The 20791-nt window shown below is 30.8% G+C and overlaps 1 protein-coding gene across 4 annotated transcripts in view; it reads left to right on the top strand.

The window, feature by feature from the left end:
* Positions 1–8052, top strand: part of LOC130452074 (cytochrome P450 4c3-like) — a 45379-nt gene extending 37327 nt beyond the window's left edge. For all 4 annotated transcript variants that reach the window (XM_056791400.1, XM_056791406.1, XM_056791412.1 and 1 more), the window contains 3 exons: positions 5463–5578; positions 7040–7272; positions 7336–8052. In XM_056791400.1, coding sequence (XP_056647378.1) covers positions 5463–5578; positions 7040–7272; positions 7336–7508 — 522 coding nt within the window. In that variant the 3' untranslated portion in view covers positions 7509–8052. The remainder of the gene's footprint in view (positions 1–5462; positions 5579–7039; positions 7273–7335) is intronic.
* Positions 8053–20791: the final 12739 nt, after the last annotated feature.

The raw sequence follows: 20791 nt of genomic DNA, 5'->3' as shown, positions 1-20791 counted from the left end.
GAAAATCTTCGATATAACGAAGAAAATCTTCCATATAACAAAATCTTCGATATAACGAAGAAAATCCCCCATATAACGAAGAAAATCACCCATATAACGAAAAAAATCTTCCATATAACAAAATCTTCGATATAACGAAGAAAATCTTCCATATAACGAAGAAAATCTTCGATATAACGAAGAAAATCTTCCATATAAGAAAATCTTCGATATAACGAAGAAAATCTTCGATATAACGAAGAAAATCTTCCAGATAACGAAGAAAATCTTCGATATAACGAAGAAAATCTTCGATATAACGAAGAAAATCTTCGATATAACGAAGAAAATCTTCCAGATAACGAAGAAAATCTTCCAGATAACGAAGAAAATCTTCGATATAACGAAGAAAATCTTCGATATAACGAAGAAAATCTTCCATATAAGAAAATCTTCGATATAACGAAGAAAATCTTCGATATAACGAAGAAAATCTTCGATATAACGAAGAAAATCTTCGATATAACGAAGAAAATCTTCCAGATAACGAAGAAAATCTTCCAGATAACGAAGAAAATCTTCGATATAACGAAGAAAATCTTCCATATAAGAAAATCTTCGATATAACGAAGAAAATCTTCGATATAACGAAGAAAATCTTCCAGATAACGAAGAAAATCTTCCATATAACGAAGAAAATCTTCGATATAACGAAGAAAATCTTCCATATAAGAAAATCTTCGATATAACGAAGAAAATCTTCGATATAACGAAGAAAATCTTCGATATAACGAAGAAAATCTTCGATATAACGAAGAAAATCTTCCAGATAACGAAGAAAATCTTCGATATAACGAAGAAAATCTTCGATATAACGAAGAAAATCTTCCAGATAACGAAGAAAATCTTCCAGATAACGAAGAAAATCTTCGATATAACGAAGAAAATCTTCCATATAAGAAAATCTTCGATATAACGAAGAAAATCTTCGATATAACGAAGAAAATCTTCGATATAACGAAGAAAATCTTCCAGATAACGAAGAAAATCTTCGATATAACGAAGAAAATCTTCGATATAACGAAGAAAATCTTCGATATAACGAAGAAAATCTTCGATATAACGAAGAAAATCTTCCAGATAACGAAGAAAATCTTCGATATAACGAAGAAAATCTTCGATATAACGAAGAAAATCTTCGATATAACGAAGAAAATCTTCCAGATAACGAAGAAAATCTTCCATATAACGAAGAAAATCTTCGATATAACGAAGAAAATCTTCCATATAACAAAATCTTCGATATAACGAAGAAAATCTTCGATATAACAAAATCTTCGATATAACGAAGAAAATCTTCGATATAACGAAGAAAATCTTCCATATAACAAAATCTTCGATATAACGAAAAAAATCTTCGATATAACGAAGAAAATCTTCGATATAACGAAGAAAATATTCGATATAACGAAGAAAATCTTCGATATAACAAAGAAAATCTTCCATATAACAAAATCTTCGATATAACGAAGAAAATCTTCGATATAACGAAGAAAATCTTCGATATAACGAAGAAAATCTTCGATATAACAAAATCTTCGATATAACGAAGAAAATCTTCGATATAACGAAGAAAATCTTCGATATAACGAAGAAAATCTTCGATATAACGAAGAAAATCTTCCAGATAACGAAGAAAATCTTCCATATAACGAAGAAAATCTTCGATATAACGAAGAAAATCTTCCATATAAGAAAATCTTCGATATAACGAAGAAAATCTTCGATATAACGAAGAAAATCTTCGATATAACGAAGAAAATCTTCCATATAACAAAATCTTCGATATAATGAAGAAAATCTTCCATATAACAAAGAAAATCTTCGATATAACGAAGAAAATCTTCCATATAACAAAATCTTCGATATAACGAAGGAAATCTTCCAGATAACGAAGAAAATTTCCATATAACGAAAAAAATCTTCCATATAACAAAGAAAATCTTCGATATAACGAAGAAAATCTTCGATATAACGAAGAAAATCTTCCATATAACAAAATCTTCGATATAACGAAGAAAATCTTCCATATAACAAAGAAAATCTTCGATATAACGAAGAAAATCTTCCATATAACAAAATCTTCGATATAACGAAGAAAATCTTCCAGATAACGAAGAAAATCTTCCATATAACAAAATCTTCGATATAACGAAGAAAATCCCCCATATAACGAAGAAAATCACCCATATAACGAAAAAAATCTTCCATATAACAAAATCTTCGATATAACGAAGAAAATCTTCCATATAACAAAGAAAATCTTCGATATAACGAAGAAAATCTTCGATATAACGAAGAAAATCTTCGATATAACGAAGAAAATCTTCCATATAACAAAGAAAATCTTCCATATAACAAAGAAAATCTTCCATATAACAAAGAAAATCTTCGATATAACGAAGAAAATCTTCGATATAACGAAGAAAATCTTCGATATAACGAAGAAAATCCTCGATATAACGAAGAAAATCTTCGATATAACGAAGAAAATCTTCGATATAACGAAGAAAATCTTCGATATAACGAAGAAAATCTTCCATATAACAAAATCTTCGATATAACGAAGAAAATATTCCATATAACGAAGAAAATCTTCCATATAACAAAATCTTCGATATAACGAAGAAAATCTTCGATATAACGAAGAAAATCTTCCATATAACAAAATCTTCGATATAACAAAGAAAATCTTCGATATAACGAAGAAAATCTTCGATATAACAAAATCTTCCATATAACAAAATCTTCGATATAACGAAGAAAATCTTCGATATAACAAAATCTTCGATATAACGAAGAAAATCTTCGATATAACGAAGAAAATCTTCGATATAACAAAATCTTCGATATAACGAAGAAAATCTTCGATATAACGAAGAAAATCTTCCATATAACAAAATCTTCGATATAACAAAATCTTCGATATAACGAAGAAAATCTTCGATATAACGAAGAAAATCTTCCATATAACAAAATCTTCGATATAACGAAGAAAATCTTCGATATAACAAAATCTTCGATATAACGAAGAAAATCTTCGATATAACGAAGAAAATCTTCGATATAACGAAGAAAATCTTCGATATAACAAAATCTTCGATATAACGAAGAAAATCTTCGATATAACGAAGAAAATCTTCCATATAACAAAATCTTCGATATAACGAAAAAAATCTTCGATATAACGAAGAAAATCTTCGATATAACGAAGAAAATATTCGATATAACGAAGAAAATCTTCGATATAACAAAGAAAATCTTCCATATAACAAAATCTTCGATATAACGAAGAAAATCTTCGATATAACAAAATCTTCGATATAACGAAGAAAATCTTCGATATAACGAAGAAAATCTTCCATATAACAAAATCTTCGATATAACAAAGAAAATCTTCGATATAACGAAGAAAATCTTCGATATAACGAAGAAAATCTTCCATATAACAAAATCTTCGATATAACGAAGAAAATCTTCGATATAACGAAGAAAATCTTCGATATAACGAAGAAAATCTTCGATATAACAAAACCTTCGATATAACGAAGAAAATCTTCGATATAACGAAGAAAATCTTCCATATAACAAAGAAAATCTTCGATATAACGAAGAAAATCTTCGATATAACGAAGAAAATCTTCGATATAACGAAGAAAATCTTCGATATAACGAAGAAAATCTTCCATATAACGAATTAAAATGCTGCGAAAAAAAATCCAAAAAGTAATTTTTATTATTAAAATTATTGAAATGGTGGCAAGGGGAGGCAGCAATCGGCAAGTTAGCGTGAGTCACAGATAGCGGGCGGCTCCGGACTCCTCCTCTCCCCGCCTTGTCAGTACCGACGGGGCTCGTCGGCGGCTCTGATCTCTCAGTATAAATGGAGTTGTCGTTGAGAACAGAGCATTCGCGTTGTCTAAGCGGAAGGCTTTAAGTGTAGCAGATAAAATTAACATTTTAAAGGATGTCGAGCGAGGTATACAGAAGAAACTTATACCACAGAAGTATGAAATTCCTCCAAGCACTCTCTCAACAGTAATAAAAAATAGGGATGCAATTTTGAAGTGTCAGGAAGCTGGTGGAGAAAGAAAAGAAAAAAATTTAGAAAAGTGTAAGTTTAATTCAGTAGAAGAAACAGTTCTAAAGTGGGTAATAATGGTGCGGAATCAGAATTTGCCTCTATCAGGACTACTTATAAAAGATGTTAGGTATTGAAGACTTTCAAGCAAGTTCTGGGTGGTTAGACAAGGGGAAAGTGCCAGTGTAACGGAAACTGCTTGTGATCAATGAAAACCGAAATCGCAATTGATTTTACAAGATTATCAACGATGATGATGACGTGTTTAATACAGACTGATGTGGACTTTTTTATAAATGCCTTCCAAATAAGACTTCAGCTTTTAAACACGATAAGTGTTTTGGTGGCAAAAATAGCAAGGAACGTGTAACTGTAGTTATAACATAACAAAGCAAACAATCAAACAACCAAGGTGCTTCAAAGGAATAAAATCATTATAGAAGTGGACTATGATTACAACAAGAAATCATGGACGACAAGCGAAATATTCGAGAAGTTGATAAAGAACTTTGACAAGAAGATGATGAGACAGCATCGAAAAGTTATTCTCTTCGTAGACAATTGCCCTGCTCATCCTCATCACGTGAAACTAACAATTTTTTCCGCCCAATACGATATCAAAATTACAACCGATGGATCAAGGTGTAATTAAAAACCTTATCGGAAACAAATTCCGAGATTCCTTGATAAGGTTATCGACCTGCGTGTTTCCTTAACAGATTTGGCCAAGGTTTGGCAACATGATGTTACGGAAATTACGACAAAAAGTTGTTTTAACAAAGTTGGATTTGCCGAAAAAACGAAAGAGGTACCAGTAGACTGATTATCCTACTGATGATGATATAATAGACGCGATAAAAGTTCTCGAACACCAAGAGGACGACGAAACGGATGATACTGAGGAAGCAGGAAGACCGAAACCCTCAAAGTCCGAAATGCTGTCTGCTTTTGAGACCATCAGACATGATTTCCAGTGTATTGAAGAAGTGCCTGATAATGTTTTCCGAATGATAAACGATTGTGAACATTTCTATGAGAAATTCGTGTTCAACAAGATATTAGAAAATATTTCCCAGCTCAAAACAAATAAATTACCAATTGATCTGTATACGTTTTCCTATTGCTCATGAAAACACAAGTTAAATACTATTTTTATATGTTTTTCCAAACTTAAAAAAATACAATTTGTTTATAACGAACTTTCCCTCAATCGGGATGGATAATTGGTTCAAAATATTTCAAAAATATTCGTTTTTATTCGTCTATCTTAAAACTTAAGTTATAACACTATTTAGCTAAATAGTAATTTGCAATAAAAATGATAATAGTGTTAAATTTCCAGGACAAAGTAGTCGAGGAACAGAAACGAATTTTTGGTAACGATAAAGATAAAACAATTACAAATAGAGACTTGCTTGATATGACCTACTTAGATTTGGTATTAAAAGAATGTTTAAGGTACATTATCAATTTATTACATCAATTATGATACAAAAATGCTGCAATTATTGAAAAAATAAAAATCTAAATATGTATATAACCCAATAATTTATTGTTCCAACTAAAGAAATTAATAATAAACAAAAAAGAAATAGAGATACGTCTACAGCTTTTTGGACATTTCTTCGACAAGGTTTGGTAAATAAAAAGAGCAACGGAAAAAGTCTTGGATCAGAAACTAGGAATCAAAATCAAAGACGTTGACCTAAGGAATCGTATTACAAATATTTGAAGAAACTCCAAGCAGTTCACTCGTTTTCGTGGTTAGCTCCTCTGTCTTTCATATTTTCTTCAATTCCTTTCCTTCCAGATCTTCGAGGGTCTTCCTCGTCTTTTTCTATTCTGTGGTTGATGCATCAACGCTTTCTTCAGCCACAAGTTCAGCTCCAATACCAGAGCAGTTGATCGATCTGTTCTTCCAGGTGTCCGCCGGGAAGTTATACTACTTCAATTGCTTATATTTTTTTATTAAATGGAAGAGAACGGTTCTAATATTGATAAACGTTTTATTTAATGTCATTTCATCACGAATATTTTGTTAGAGTTGCTCCAGCGTTTCTGGTTCGTTTGCGTATCCCCACAAATAGAAGTCCGGAGCAGTCAAATCAGGCGACCGCGGAGGCCAATCAACATCACCATTGCACACCAGACTGTCACTTTTAATGGATGCAAAGGCGACTGATGAATAATTTGAGGGTTTTCCATTACCCAGAATCGACTATTCTGTTTATTAACATATTCATTCAAATGAAAATGCGCTTCTTAGCTCATTATGATTTTTTCATGAAAATCGTGGTTGTTATGGACGAGCTGTAACATCCTATTGGCATAAATGATCTTCTGGAAGAAGCTCTTGTGTCAACTGAATCTTAAATGGTAGCAAATGCAAAACCTTGTGCGAAATGGTGGCCAAAGTTGTTCTTTGAAGACCAAGCTCTTGAGCACGGCGTCGAATTGAGGTTGATGGATTGTTTTAAACACTTTCTTGAACAGTTGGGATGTTGTCAGCCGACCAGTTGTGGTCCATGCTTATGCCTATCAGCGACAGTCCCTCTAGTGCGTCTTTCTCATCGACACATTTTGAAAAAAATGTTTTAACGATTAAAACACGTTGATTTACCGAATCCATTTCCAAAGCCTCTATATTTTTCTTCTGTCTATCGGTTAGTTGCCGGTCGGATGGAGTGGGCTTCGAGGAAAACTGTAGCTGAAGCTCAAGATGTAATATCGGAAAGAGTAGGCCTAAGTTATTAGTAATTGGCTTATCTAACAACATGTGTTTTCAGGCGATGGCCGAGTGAATCAATTTCTTTTATTTTTAATATCTTTGTAGCCACTAGAAGATGTTGAGACTGGGCTAATTTACGTAATAACTTAGTTTGGTGGCAGTTGATCCATGAAACTTCAATTTTATTTTAGATTGTATCCGTCTGTGCCTTATATTGGTCGTAAAACTGATAAAGATTTGACGTACAAAGATGGAAAAGTTATACCGGCTGGTACATCGATTCTTTTAGTTATATATTCTCTACACAGAAACCCAAAGTATTTTCCCGATCCGGAAAAGTTCGACCCCAGTCGATTCGAGGATACTACCCATATTCCTGTATATGCGTATCTTCCTTTTAGTGCTGGACCCAGAAATTGTATCGGTGAGAGGACGTTTTATTAAAGAAAAAAGCGAATATATAATTCAATGTTTTATCTATTTTTAGGACAAAGATTTGCTTGGAATGTAATTAAATCCGTAATTTCTAAAGTACTAAGAAATTATGAAGTTTTACCTTGCGGACATCCATTGAAATTGTCTGCGGTAGCAGTACTCAGATCCGAAAATGGTGTTGGAGTTAAGTTGAGGAAAAGAAACTGGGATGAAATACCTTTATAACCAAGATTATTATTATTATTATTACTCATAACTCCTGAAATATACTATATATAATACAAAAATTAAAAGGGGAAAAAGATTTAACTACAAAATAGAAAAGCGTCCCGTCCATTGACAGACGGTGTCGTTACAATATCCTCAGGTAGATGATTCCATGTTGAAAAAACACGATTACACAAAAAATGTTGCCTTGTTCGACAATTTCCATCGGTGTCCTCGAAGCCGATTACCAGTGTCCACGTTAAATATGTTTTTTAAGTTACCATAATTGGAATTTAAAACGCGATAGGTGATTATCGTATCCCCACGAAGACGACGTTGTTCTAAAGGTCGATAAATCCATTATGTTTAGTCTTTCTGTATGACTAGGTCTTGTACTACGCCCGAGAGATAATCTGAACTTTTTCGAGAAGATCTTTGTCCCGCACTAGTTCCGGACACCGCAATACTCCATAATTGGGCGAATATAAGTTTTATATTGTTTATAACCAAATTTTTTATATATTTTTATACATATTAAATAAAGTTGGTATTTGGAATAAAATCGTGTTTAGTATTAATTTTTAAACCAAAAATCCAATCTGCTAGGGAATCCAATAACTGACAGTGTTTTCCTCGGACATGCGAATAGATCTGAGCTAGAGCAAACTATACTCAGCATCTAAAACAAGACATCCTGCGGCATCGATGCACAAGGGCGGCGAAAAAAATAACACTAAGAATTATCGTCCTAACGCATTATTACCAATCCTCTCTAAGATAACACAGGCCAACAAAAAACTATTTTTTTTATTTTAACAGCCGATCTTTATAGATTTTTATGTACTGAATCCAAATCTGGCCTTAGTTTTTTTGTATCACCCATAGTTTCCGATTAATATGTATTTTATTATAATCTAATATCTTTCTTTCTTTAAAACTTCTTATGTAACTTTTTCTACGATGATTAGCTTGCTGAACTTTCATGTTGGTGTTCCAAACTTTTTTAGCATGTTGGCAACGATAGACTCCATATTCTGGGTCTTTTTCATTTCCCAAGAACTTGCTTGAAGGATACCCGTGCTTCCTTTTCCTTTGAGGTTATTGTGGATTCGAAGTTAACGTCTAATATCAGGCCTTCTTTCAATTTAGCTCCTGTAAGATGTGGAAATTCCTGATAGAGATATTTGAAGCAAGGCCCGTCTTTAAGCAAAGCCTTTACAAACTTCTTTTTGCACCAATGTTGATTCCTAGCTCTACTGTCCCAGTCAAAGAGGAAACTTGCTGACCAAGGAGCATGCAGAAGTAAATACGTTACCGTTGTGTAGTGAAACAGCCTTCAAACAATTTTCGATGAATCAATAAACCTCCAGTCTTCTTCCAAACTCACTCATTAGATCAGGAATGTCTGAGCAATACACCGAATCACCCTCTAGTTCAAAATACTTGCCGTTCTCTTTTCCTATACACATGAACGCTGGTTCCAGCCTCCAGGAAGTTATTTTCTTTTAGACTAGAGCAAAGCAGTTCAGTTTTTTCCTTCGTTAAGCCCAGATCCTTAACTAAGTATTTTTTATTAGCGAATTCCTTGATTCTCTTATCGGATTATGAATATTTTGATTATAGGAATTACTGATAAAATATTTAGTTAAGAGCTCGACATTCACATGGTATACTACTTAGAATTATTATCACGTTTCCTATTGAAAACAACACGAGCGTTTATTTGGAAACTTATCTCGTAGAATGTATTCTTTATCATGGTACACTTTTAACAAATATATTGAATCGACGAATCTCAAACTAAAACAAAACCAAAATTCAATATCCTCTCTTTTGGTTATCTCTATAAAAATGGAGATATTTAAGCAATGTTGCCATAATTTGAAGATTGAGGTTATGTACTTCGTCGTACTATGTTGCGCTGTGACAGTTTGTAAGATATTGTAGAAAAAACTCTATGAAACACTATAATATAACATAAAAGATATATTTTGGCGTTTAAAAAATTTCCAGAAGGATAAATGTATACTGAAGAAGGACTACAACAAGATATCGTCAACTTTACACTTTTTGCGTCTTTCGAAATATACCTTTTCGACTTCCTGACAATATACGGGGTGTCCCACGACGAGTTAAAGCTATCTGTATATAGCAAAATACTTATAGTAAAATCATGAAAATTTCTACGTTTGTTTTGTTATTTTAACTTTATAAATATCATATTTCTTTATTTTTTTAAATAGAGCCACCAGTTTTTCTATTTTAATGCATTTAGGGGTAAAAAATCATGCAAATTCATATATATTTTTCTATATCTAAACTATCCAGATATTAAATGTTTTCTGTAAATTTTTAAAGATGCAGGCGTGGTCTAAATTTCCAGAATATTTAATATCTGGATAACGGTGAGGTTTAGTTATAGGAAAGTAAGCATAAATTTGCTTTTTTTTAACCCTCAATGCATTAAAATAGAAAAAACCGGGTGGCTCTATTTAAAAAAAATGAAGAAATTTGATATTTGTGAAATTAAACTTTGAACACTTTTTATACACACCCTGTATAGAATGAAAAATGTTTCAACATAGATTCATATACTTCTGACCTTGCTTAAAGCAATCGAATAGAAACCATTTTCATATCTTTAAAAATTTGTCTAAAAACTTTTTTCCAAAAATGCATACTTTTTGAGTTATCAATTTTTTCGTAAAAAAATTGACAGTTGCAGGCCCTTATAAATTAATTTTTTACAAGGATACCTTTAAAGATATAAAAATGGTTTTTATTCGGTTACTTTTAGCAAAATCGGTCGTAATTGAATCTATGTTGGAAAATTCTTCATTTTATACAGGGTGTGTATAAAAAGTGTTGAAAGTTTAAAATCATAAATATCAAATTTCTTTACTGCATCTCTAAAAATTTACTGAAAACGTTTAATATCTGGATAACGGTAAGGTTTAGGTATAGGAAAGTAAACATAAATTTGCTTTTTTTTAACCTTCAATGCATTAAAATAAAAAAAACCGGGTGGCTCTATTTAAAAAAAATGAAGAAATTTGATATTTGTGAAGTTAAACTTTGAACACTTTTTATACACACCCTGTATAGAATGAAAAATGTTTCAACATAGATTCATATACTTCTGACCTTGCTTAAAGCAATCGAATAGAAACCATTTTCATATCTTTAAAAATTTGTCTAAAAACTTTTTTCCAAAAATGCATACTTTTTGAGTTATCAATTTTTTCGTAAAAAAATTGACAGTTGCAGGCCCTTATAAATTAATTTTTTACAAGGATACCTTTAAAGATATAAAAATGGTTTTTATTCGGTTACTTTTAGCAAAATCGGTCGTAATTGAATCTATGTTGGAAAATTCTTCATTTTATACAGGGTGTGTATAAAAAGTGTTGAAAGTTTAAAATCATAAATATCAAATTTCTTTACTGCATCTCTAAAAATTTACTGAAAACGTTTAATATCTGGATAACGGTAAGGTTTAGGTATAGGAAAGTAAACATAAATTTGCTTTTTTTTAACCCTCAATGCATTAAAATAAAAAAAACCGGGTGGCTCTATTTAAAAAAAATGAAGAAATTTGATATTTGTGAAGTTAAACTTTGAACACTTTTTATACACACCCTGTATAGAATGAAAAATGTTTCAACATAGATTCATATACTTCTGACCTTGCTTAAAGCAATCGAATAGAAACCATTTTCATATCTTTAAAAATTTGTCTAAAAACTTTTTTCCAAAAATGCATACTTTTTGAGTTATCAATTTTTTCGTAAAAAAATTGACAGTTGCAGGCCCTTATAAATTAATTTTTTACAAGGATACCTTTAAAGATATAAAAATGGTTTTTATTCGGTTACTTTTAGCAAAATCGGTCGTAATTGAATCTATGTTGGAAAATTCTTCATTTTATACAGGGTGTGTATAAAAAGTGTTGAAAGTTTAAAATCATAAATATCAAATTTCTTTACTGCATCTCTAAAAATTTACTGAAAACGTTTAATATCTGGATAACGGTAAGGTTTAGGTATAGGAAAGTAAACATAAATTTGCTTTTTTTTAACCTTCAATGCATTAAAATAAAAAAAACCGGGTGGCTCTATTTAAAAAAAATGAAGAAATTTGATATTTGTGAAGTTAAACTTTGAACACTTTTTATACACACCCTGTATAGAATGAAAAATGTTTCAACATAGATTCATATACTTCTGACCTTGCTTAAAGCAATCGAATAGAAACCATTTTCATATCTTTAAAAATTTGTCTAAAAACTTTTTTCCAAAAATGCATACTTTTTGAGTTATCAATTTTTTCGTAAAAAAATTGACAGTTGCAGGCCCTTATAAATTAATTTTTTACAAGGATACCTTTAAAGATATAAAAATGGTTTTTATTCGGTTACTTTTAGCAAAATCGGTCGTAATTGAATCTATGTTGGAAAATTCTTCATTTTATACAGGGTGTGTATAAAAAGTGTTGAAAGTTTAAAATCATAAATATCAAATTTCTTTACTGCATCTCTAAAAATTTACTGAAAACGTTTAATATCTGGATAACGGTAAGGTTTAGGTATAGGAAAGTAAACATAAATTTGCTTTTTTTTAACCCTCAATGCATTAAAATAAAAAAAACCGGGTGGCTCTATTTAAAAAAAATGAAGAAATTTGATATTTGTGAAGTTAAACTTTGAACACTTTTTATACACACCCTGTATAGAATGAAAAATGTTTCAACATAGATTCATATACTTCTGACCTTGCTTAAAGCAATCGAATAGAAACCATTTTCATATCTTTAAAAATTTGTCTAAAAACTTTTTTCCAAAAATGCATACTTTTTGAGTTATCAATTTTTTCGTAAAAAAATTGACAGTTGCAGGCCCTTATAAATTAATTTTTTACAAGGATACCTTTAAAGATATAAAAATGGTTTTTATTCGGTTACTTTTAGCAAAATCGGTCGTAATTGAATCTATGTTGGAAAATTCTTCATTTTATACAGGGTGTGTATAAAAAGTGTTGAAAGTTTAAAATCATAAATATCAAATTTCTTTACTGCATCTCTAAAAATTTACTGAAAACGTTTAATATCTGGATAACGGTAAGGTTTAGGTATAGGAAAGTAAACATAAATTTGCTTTTTTTTAACCTTCAATGCATTAAAATAAAAAAAACCGGGTGGCTCTATTTAAAAAAAATGAAGAAATTTGATATTTGTGAAGTTAAACTTTGAACACTTTTTATACACACCCTGTATAGAATGAAATATGTTTCAACATAGATTCATATACTTCTGACCTTGCTTAAAGCAATCGAATAGAAACCATTTTCATATCTTTAAAAATTTGTCTAAAAACTTTTTTGGAAAAATGCATACTTTTTGAGTTATCAATTTTTTTGTAAAAAAATTGACCGTTGCAGACCCTTATAAACTATTTTTTTACAAGGATACCCTTAAAGATATAAAAATGGTTTTTATTCGGTTGCTTTTAGCAAAATCGGTCGTAATTGAATCTATGTTGGAAAATTTTTCATTTTATACGGTGTGTGTATAAGAAGTGTTCAAAGTTTAAAATCATAAATATCAAAATTTCTTTACTGCATCTCTAAAAAATTACTGAAAACATTTAATATCTGGATAACGGTAAGGTTTAGGTATAGGAAAGTGTACATGAATTTGCTTTATATAGAAAAAACACTGGGTGGTTCTACTTAAAAAAATTAAGAAATTTCATATTTATGGACATTTTTTATACACACCCTGTATAAAATGAAAAAATTTCCAACAATGATTTAAATACGTTTGATTTTGCTAAAAGTAACCGAACAGAAACTATTTTCATATCTTTAAGGGTATTTTCGTAAAAAATTAATTTATAAGGGTCTGCAACGGTGAAATTTTTTACAAAAAAATCAATAACTCGAAAAGTATACATTTTTTGAAAAAAGTTTTCAGGCAAAATTATACTAAAATTTTGCGTAAATTTAAAAAATGTCTCAAAATACAGAGTGTTCTATTTAAAATAAAGTTAAAATCGACTTCCAGTAGAATCGGCCATCTTTGAAAATATGTTTAGAAAAAAAGTACTGTATCAACGAATTATTAACTTTATTTCGTCAAGACTGCATTACAAATTTTTCACTTTTGTTATAAACGTTACAAGAAAAAATTAATGACATTCTCGGTCAACGCCCAGAGGCGGGCCAAAACCGGCCCGTGGGCCGGATACGACTCTTTCACTAACTTTATCCAGCCCGCTGAGATTTTTTTTAAATATCTAATGTTTGTTTTTTAATCTATTGACTTAATTTGAAAATTACGTTCATATTAAACATTATTAATTGTCAAATTTCTTTGTCCTAATGCTTTAAAATGACACTTCTATTGTTTTTGTTGGAAAAAATTTCTTGGGTAGGGAAAAAACAACCAAAACATTCGTGTTTGTCCATAAGGTACAGTCTCCGGCCCAGAAGACATTTTAGAAGTATTTGCCCTCTCCTATGCCCCTCCTACGCCCTTATAAGAACAACCCTTTTGATAATTGTACCGCATATTTTGTAATAATCATCGTTTAAATTAGTTTCGTCAAAGGTATTTTCTTTGGTATTTATCGGGCCTCTTATTGTGTTTATCTATACACAGAAATACACAATAGAAAAGTTATTTAAATGATAATATTTTTGAGCACTTGATATTTGTATAAAAATGTGGGTGCTTCGCAATAATGTCCCGTTAATTGAGATTTCTTCGAGATAAATTTATCTACTGAACTACGTAGCAAATTTAAATTCGATCATTGCTTTTGAAATGAATTTTATTTGATTTTTCTGATAAATTCCCAAAAAAACCGGACATTTGTTTGTAATTTGTTTGTTTTTGTGAGTTATCTGGTTATTATCAAGAATTTAGAATCCGTTGAACTAAAAGATATATTGTAGAAACGCTTGGAGTAGCGAAATCCAACCATCACGCAATAAATCATAAAGAAAAACACATTTTTTGCCAAAAATCGATTTTATTCATCAATAAAATCATTCCAACGCTTCTCCAACTTCTCGGTGCCGTGCTTGTAGTAGGAATTGTCTTTTAGCCCAAAACAGCTTCAGCTTCATCAACTCCTTTCCATCAGTTAATAGCCAGTAGTCACTGGGGGCCAGATCTGGACTATACGGAGAAAACAATTCGTTCAATTAAACCTTGGTAACAAAAAGTTTTTTTCTTCGACATTTGAGGAAGTTTTTTCTTGATTTTTGGATTCAAACCTGAACCCTATCGTGCCTTTGGACGTTTGGGACCTAGTTCACCGCTGCAGTCCACTCAGATGATGATCGTTTTGATTCCGAAGTAAAGTGACGGATTCATGTTTTATCCATTATCACATATCGAGGCAAATAATCTGATTCGGATCAGCCTGTACCTGAAGAGCTATCAAGAATGATTTTTTGTATGTAATAGAGACGAAAAAGATGATTTAGAAGACGAATATAAGGTGGAAAGAAGTAGTCGAAGAGAAAGACGAGCGTGAGGAGGAGTAAAAATCATTTTTATATTTACTTTTTATAATATTCTTATTTATATTTATTTTTTATTGTAATAAAAGTTATTAAGACACAATTTTTTAATATATTGAGTTGATTTCAATCGATCACATCCAACAAAATCTAGAATTTAAAAATAATTTTAATAGGGGTAGTTTTTACCCTTAAAAAATCAAAAGCAGCACCAAGTACGGTCACCTGGTTTTTTGGCTGTAGAAAATCGAAAAATGGATGGATTTTAATGATCTTGGTCTCAAAATGTTCCATTTTACGGCAAGTTTATAAAAAAATTAGTAGAAATAGCTGGAATGAAAATTTTTTCATAGTTTTACTGTTTTAAATCGTAAAAAAAACGGTTTTGCAAAATAATCCTTTACAAAAAATTATGGTAATTATACACTTTCGCGGTCACCTGGTTTTTTGACTCTAGAAAATCGAAAAATGGATGGATTTTAATGATCTTGGTCTCAAAATGTTCCATTTTACGGCGGATTTATAAAAAAAATTAGTAGAAATAGCTGGAATGAAAATTTTTTCATAGTTTTACTGTTTTAAATCGTAAAAAAAACGGTTTTGCAAAATAATCCTTTACAAAAAATTATGGTAATTATACACTTTCGCGGTCACCTGGTTTTTTGACTCTAGAAAATCGAAAAATGGATGGATTTTAATGATCTTGGTCTCAAAATGTTCCATTTTACGGCTGATTTATAAAAAAATTAGTAGAAATAGCTGGAATGAAAATTTTTTCATAGTTTTACTGTTTTAAATCGTAAAAAAACGGTTTTGCAAAATAATCCTTTACAAAAAATTATGGTAATTATACACTTTCGCGGTCACCTGGTTTTTTGACTCTAGAAAATCGAAAAATGGATGGATTTTAATGATCTTGATCTCAAAATGTTCCATTTTACGGCGGGTTTATAAAAAAATTAGTAGAAATAGCTGGAATGAAAATTTTTTCATAGTTTTACTGTTTTAAATCGTAAAAAAACGGTTTTGCAAAATAATCCTTTACAAAAAATTATGGTAATTATACACTTTCGCGGTCACCTGGTTTTTTGACTCTAGAAAATCGAAAAATGGATGGATTTTAATGATCTTGATCTCAAAATGTTCCATTTTACGGCGGATTTATAAAAAAATTAGTAGAAATAGCTGGAATGAAATTTTTTTCATAGTTTTACTGTTTTAAATCGTAAAAAAACGGTTTTGCAAAATAATCCTTTACAAAAAATTATGGTAATTATACACTTTCGCGGTCACCTGGTTTTTTGACTCTAGAAAATCGAAAAATGGATGGATTTTAATGATCTTGATCTCAAAATGTTCCATTTTACGGCGGATTTATAAAAAAATTAGTAGAAATAGCTGGAATGAAATTTTTTTCATAGTTTTACTGTTTTAAATCGTAAAAAAACGGTTTTGCAAAATAATCCTTTACAAAAAATTATCTCATTATCAGATAAAGTTCTTATATTTTTTTTTTGTATTCTACATAAATTAATAAACAATTTAAAAATAAAAATCCAAAAAGACTGATTTTTTCAGTTTTTATAGCTTAAAATGAAATCGATGAAAAACAATCAATTTTCGTGAATAGTTTCGCACTATATTCTTCAATGTTAATAGTTTTTGGACCATTAAAAATCGAAAAATATATAAATTTTATAATTTTGGTCTCAAAATGTTCCTTTTTACGACGAATTTATGAAAAACACGGGGTAGTGGCTGAATTTGCGGTTTTTAATAGTTTTTAATCTTAAATAGTAGAAAAACTTTTTTTTTTCAAAATATTCATTTTGTTATGTTAATTGCGAAAAAAAATATACGAACTTGATTCCACGACGTCAAAAACAGTTACGAAGAATTATATGTAGAAAGTCATTTTTTTGCATTTAAAGTCATGAAACTGTAAAAAATATCTATTTTTTTTAATTTTCGTATTCTTTTTATAAATCCGCCGTAAAATGGAACATTTTGAGACCAAGATCATTAAAATCCATCCATTTTTCGATTTTCTAAAGCCAACCTAACCTAACCTAACCTAACAAAAAAACCAGGTGACCGCGAAAGTGTATAATTACCATAATTTTTTGTAAAGGATTATTTTGCAAAACCGTTTTTTTACGATTTAAAACAGTAAAACTATGGGAAATTTTCATTTCAGCTATTTCTACTATTTTTTTTTATAAATCCGCCGTAAAATGGAACATTTTGGGACCAAGATCATTAAAATCCATCCATTTTTCGATTTTCTAAAGCCAACCTAACCTAACCTAACCTAACCTAACAAAAAAACCAGGTGACCGCGAAAGTGTATAATTACCATAATTTTTTGTAAAGGATTATTTTGCAAAACCGTTTTTTTACGATTTAAAACAGTAAAACTATGGGAAATTTTCATTCCAGCTATTTTTACTAATTTTTTTTATAAACCCGCCGTAAAATGGAACATTTTGAGATCAAGATCATTAAAATCCATCCATTTTTCGATTTTCTAGAGTCAAAAAACCAGGTGACCGCGAAAGTGTATAATTAATCCAAGTACAGAGGTACCTTTGAAGTCGATATAAAATTTAAATTTTCATACAATTGGGTTTCCCATATATTTAATAACAATTGCGATGTAATTTTTGAATAATAACAATTTTAAGGGTGATTTTTAGGGGTAAAAACTGTTTAATACATAAAAAATTGTTTATCGACATTAATTTGAAATATTTACATATAATTGCACGCTCAAAACTAATATTCTATCAAATTTTTTGGAATAGGGGTAGTTTTCACTATAATAAATAAAAATCAACCCCCGGCACAAGCTCAATATTAATAGAGAGGGTGAATTGAACCTGATTAACTGCTTAATAATATGTTAATTAATATTTTTTATATCTGTCATGAGGGGTGGCTGTTAAGGGCCGAAAGGTGGTTAATAAATTTAGATTTTGGAATATGTTTATAATTTTTCTGTCATTGACTGACTGACATTAGTTTATAAATATCTGTGCAAGTATTTCAAACGAAATTTTTTGTTTAGTTACGACGCTAGAGATAATTACAAGTATCCTTTATTTTTTTTTAAATTCTTTCATATATTATAGTCAGTACTTCAAAAAAACAATGTACCCTTTATAATAACAAAATATTTATCATTTCATATCTATCAAATCTCATTAACAAAAACAACATTCTTATTATACAGAGCGTTTAATTTATAATTGGAATTATCATAACAACTGTCGAAATATCGGTAATTATCTAAAAAATCATCCCCCACCCCCTATCGACTTGGGGTTGTGGGTGTTTTGGGGAAAATTAATTACAATATACGGTGGAATTGGCCGTCGGTCATTGTTCTTAAGTTTAGTTTAGGTTAGGTTAGGTTAGATTAGGTTAGGTTAGGTTAGGTTAGGTTAGGTTAGGTTAGGTTAGGTTAGGTTAGGTTCTACTTAAGAACATTATTTATACAACATCTTTCCGTGCTCTTTTAACACCGCCCCCCCCTTCACACCCTTTGATCTTTTTTACCCTATTTTACCATAAAAAAATATATTTTCATATAAATACGTCAATTAACAATTATAAAAATAGTTATTGAATTTTCAATATAATTGTTCATAATTCCACTGAATTAATTTCATATATTTTTCACATATAATTTTCACTATTTAACTGTATTTTTTGTTTATATATTTTCAAATAAAATTTATAATTTGTTAACACACATAATTCCGAAAATATCGAATTTTTATTCTTTAACCCTCTCTTTCTTTTAACAAGGGATGACCGACGGCTCGAATAATTTGTCTTGTATCCAATACACTTTTCTTTATCACCCCCACAACCCCATTGGGGGCGTGGGATGATTTTTAGATAATTACCGAAATATCAAATTCCAAATAAAAATTTTCATGAACGATATAACGTCCTTGCACGATGAACAATGGAATTTTAAGGTTAAGAAACAGGAAAAAATCGCTGATGATTAAATCTGGTGAATATGGTGGATCAAGCGTAATAATCCCCTAATATCGTTTCACTTTTTTGAAAAAACAATCCCATGACTATACCAAAAAAAAAACGGTAACGTTCCATATATTTGGTCTTCTTCTGACTTATTTACATTCTTCTTTTTTGTGCCTCGCTTACAATTTTTTCTAATCTAGCTTCGAAACTTTTTCAATCCCTTGCTACTTAGTTCTTAGCCCGACATGGAAAAAAGGTATGAATAGAAAAAACCGTCACCATCGGCCTTCAGCTTCATCTTCAATCGGACGGAGTCAGCTCAGCGCTATATGAAGTCACATTCGTATACAGCAGCGTTGGAAAGCGCAGCGACTGGATGCAACTGCCTTAGTAAAACTGAAGGATACCGTCGCAGTTCCAAAATATTGTAGCCATCACTTTTTTTGACGTGTATCGTGACCTTTGCTTTTTTGGCACGGGCTCTCTATTCCGATTCCAATCTATGGAATCTGTTATGGGTGTCGGATCGTTGTAAAAGTTCATATTTTCATCAATCGTTACAATTGATGGACGCTTTCTTGGTACAGGTGTCAAAGCTCTAAAAATCGCTCAAACGACGTTGCTTTTGGCACCTTAAACTAATTTTTGGCATTATTTAAATACTCGTGTAGGTTTCTTAAAATATTTGTTTTGGAAATTCCGGTCTGTGCTGCAATTTCTGAACTTGGCCGGATGACCAGATTAACACAGAAACCTGGAGCTGGTCTCATTCGACTCAGGGCAAAAAATACAACAAGTTAAATTGTTTTTATTGGAATTTCGAAGACAATTAAGAAATTAATGAAGAAGTGAAAGATTCCTGGCAATTTTTGCGATAAGTTCTTACCAAAGTAAAGTTATGCAATTTGGAAAGGATCCGAAGTCTCCAGTATCTTGTCTTCATTGGTATGGTCTTCATACGAGACATTTTCCGCGAGTTTCAGATCCTGAAAGTCTTCTAATCCTTATTCCCACTTCCTTAGCAACGTGGATGACATGGATACTTCTAAATGGCAACCTCTTCTGTTTCTTTTGAGAAGAGTCAAAATTTTTGAGTTTGGTATTTCCACTAGTCTGGTCTCTATTTACTTAATCTTTTTTATAGTAATGAAGCGAAAAATTCTTGTTTAGAGTTGTTGAACTAGAATCGAAAGTGTTTCGACGAGAAGAAATGTACTATTCAAGCCAATTTGGTAAGTAGTACAATAAACAAAATCCTTTCCATAGCTGTTCTCAATCTTTATTTAAAATTCGTTATATGTAATAATTTTTATGGTTCGACTGAAGTCCATCGTAATGCATAATTTGTTAATTTTATTCTCCCTGTTTTAGAATTGTATATCACTCATTTAGAATGGTGTGTAGTGCGGTCAAACTTCTATCATTTTGACTTAGAGATGGCGGTAGTTTATAGAAAAATACCTCTATTTGAAGACGCCATCTTGACCAAACCTGTACTGGATGATCGCCGCGAGCTGGCAGACATGTCAGAAGTGCGGTCCATAGCGTATTAACTGAAAATTTGGTCATGAGAAAGCTGTGAGGAAGTTGGTTGCCGCGTTTGTTTATAATGGAACAAAAACAGCTTCCTGAAGATGTTTCCATCGAGTATTTGGCAATGTTTCACAGAAATAAAGTCGATTTTCACGATGAATCAAAAAAAAACAATCAAAATAATAGACTAAAAAGGGAGAATCGGGTCCAAAGAAGGCAAATACCGTTCCACCTGCAGACAAGATC

The sequence above is a fragment of the Diorhabda sublineata genome, chromosome 1, assembly GCF_026230105.1.
Source record: "Diorhabda sublineata isolate icDioSubl1.1 chromosome 1, icDioSubl1.1, whole genome shotgun sequence".
Lineage (NCBI taxonomy): Eukaryota > Metazoa > Arthropoda > Insecta > Coleoptera > Chrysomelidae > Diorhabda > Diorhabda sublineata.
The sequence above is the reverse complement of the archived record's forward strand: the minus strand, read 5'-3'. Positions and strand labels throughout refer to the sequence as shown.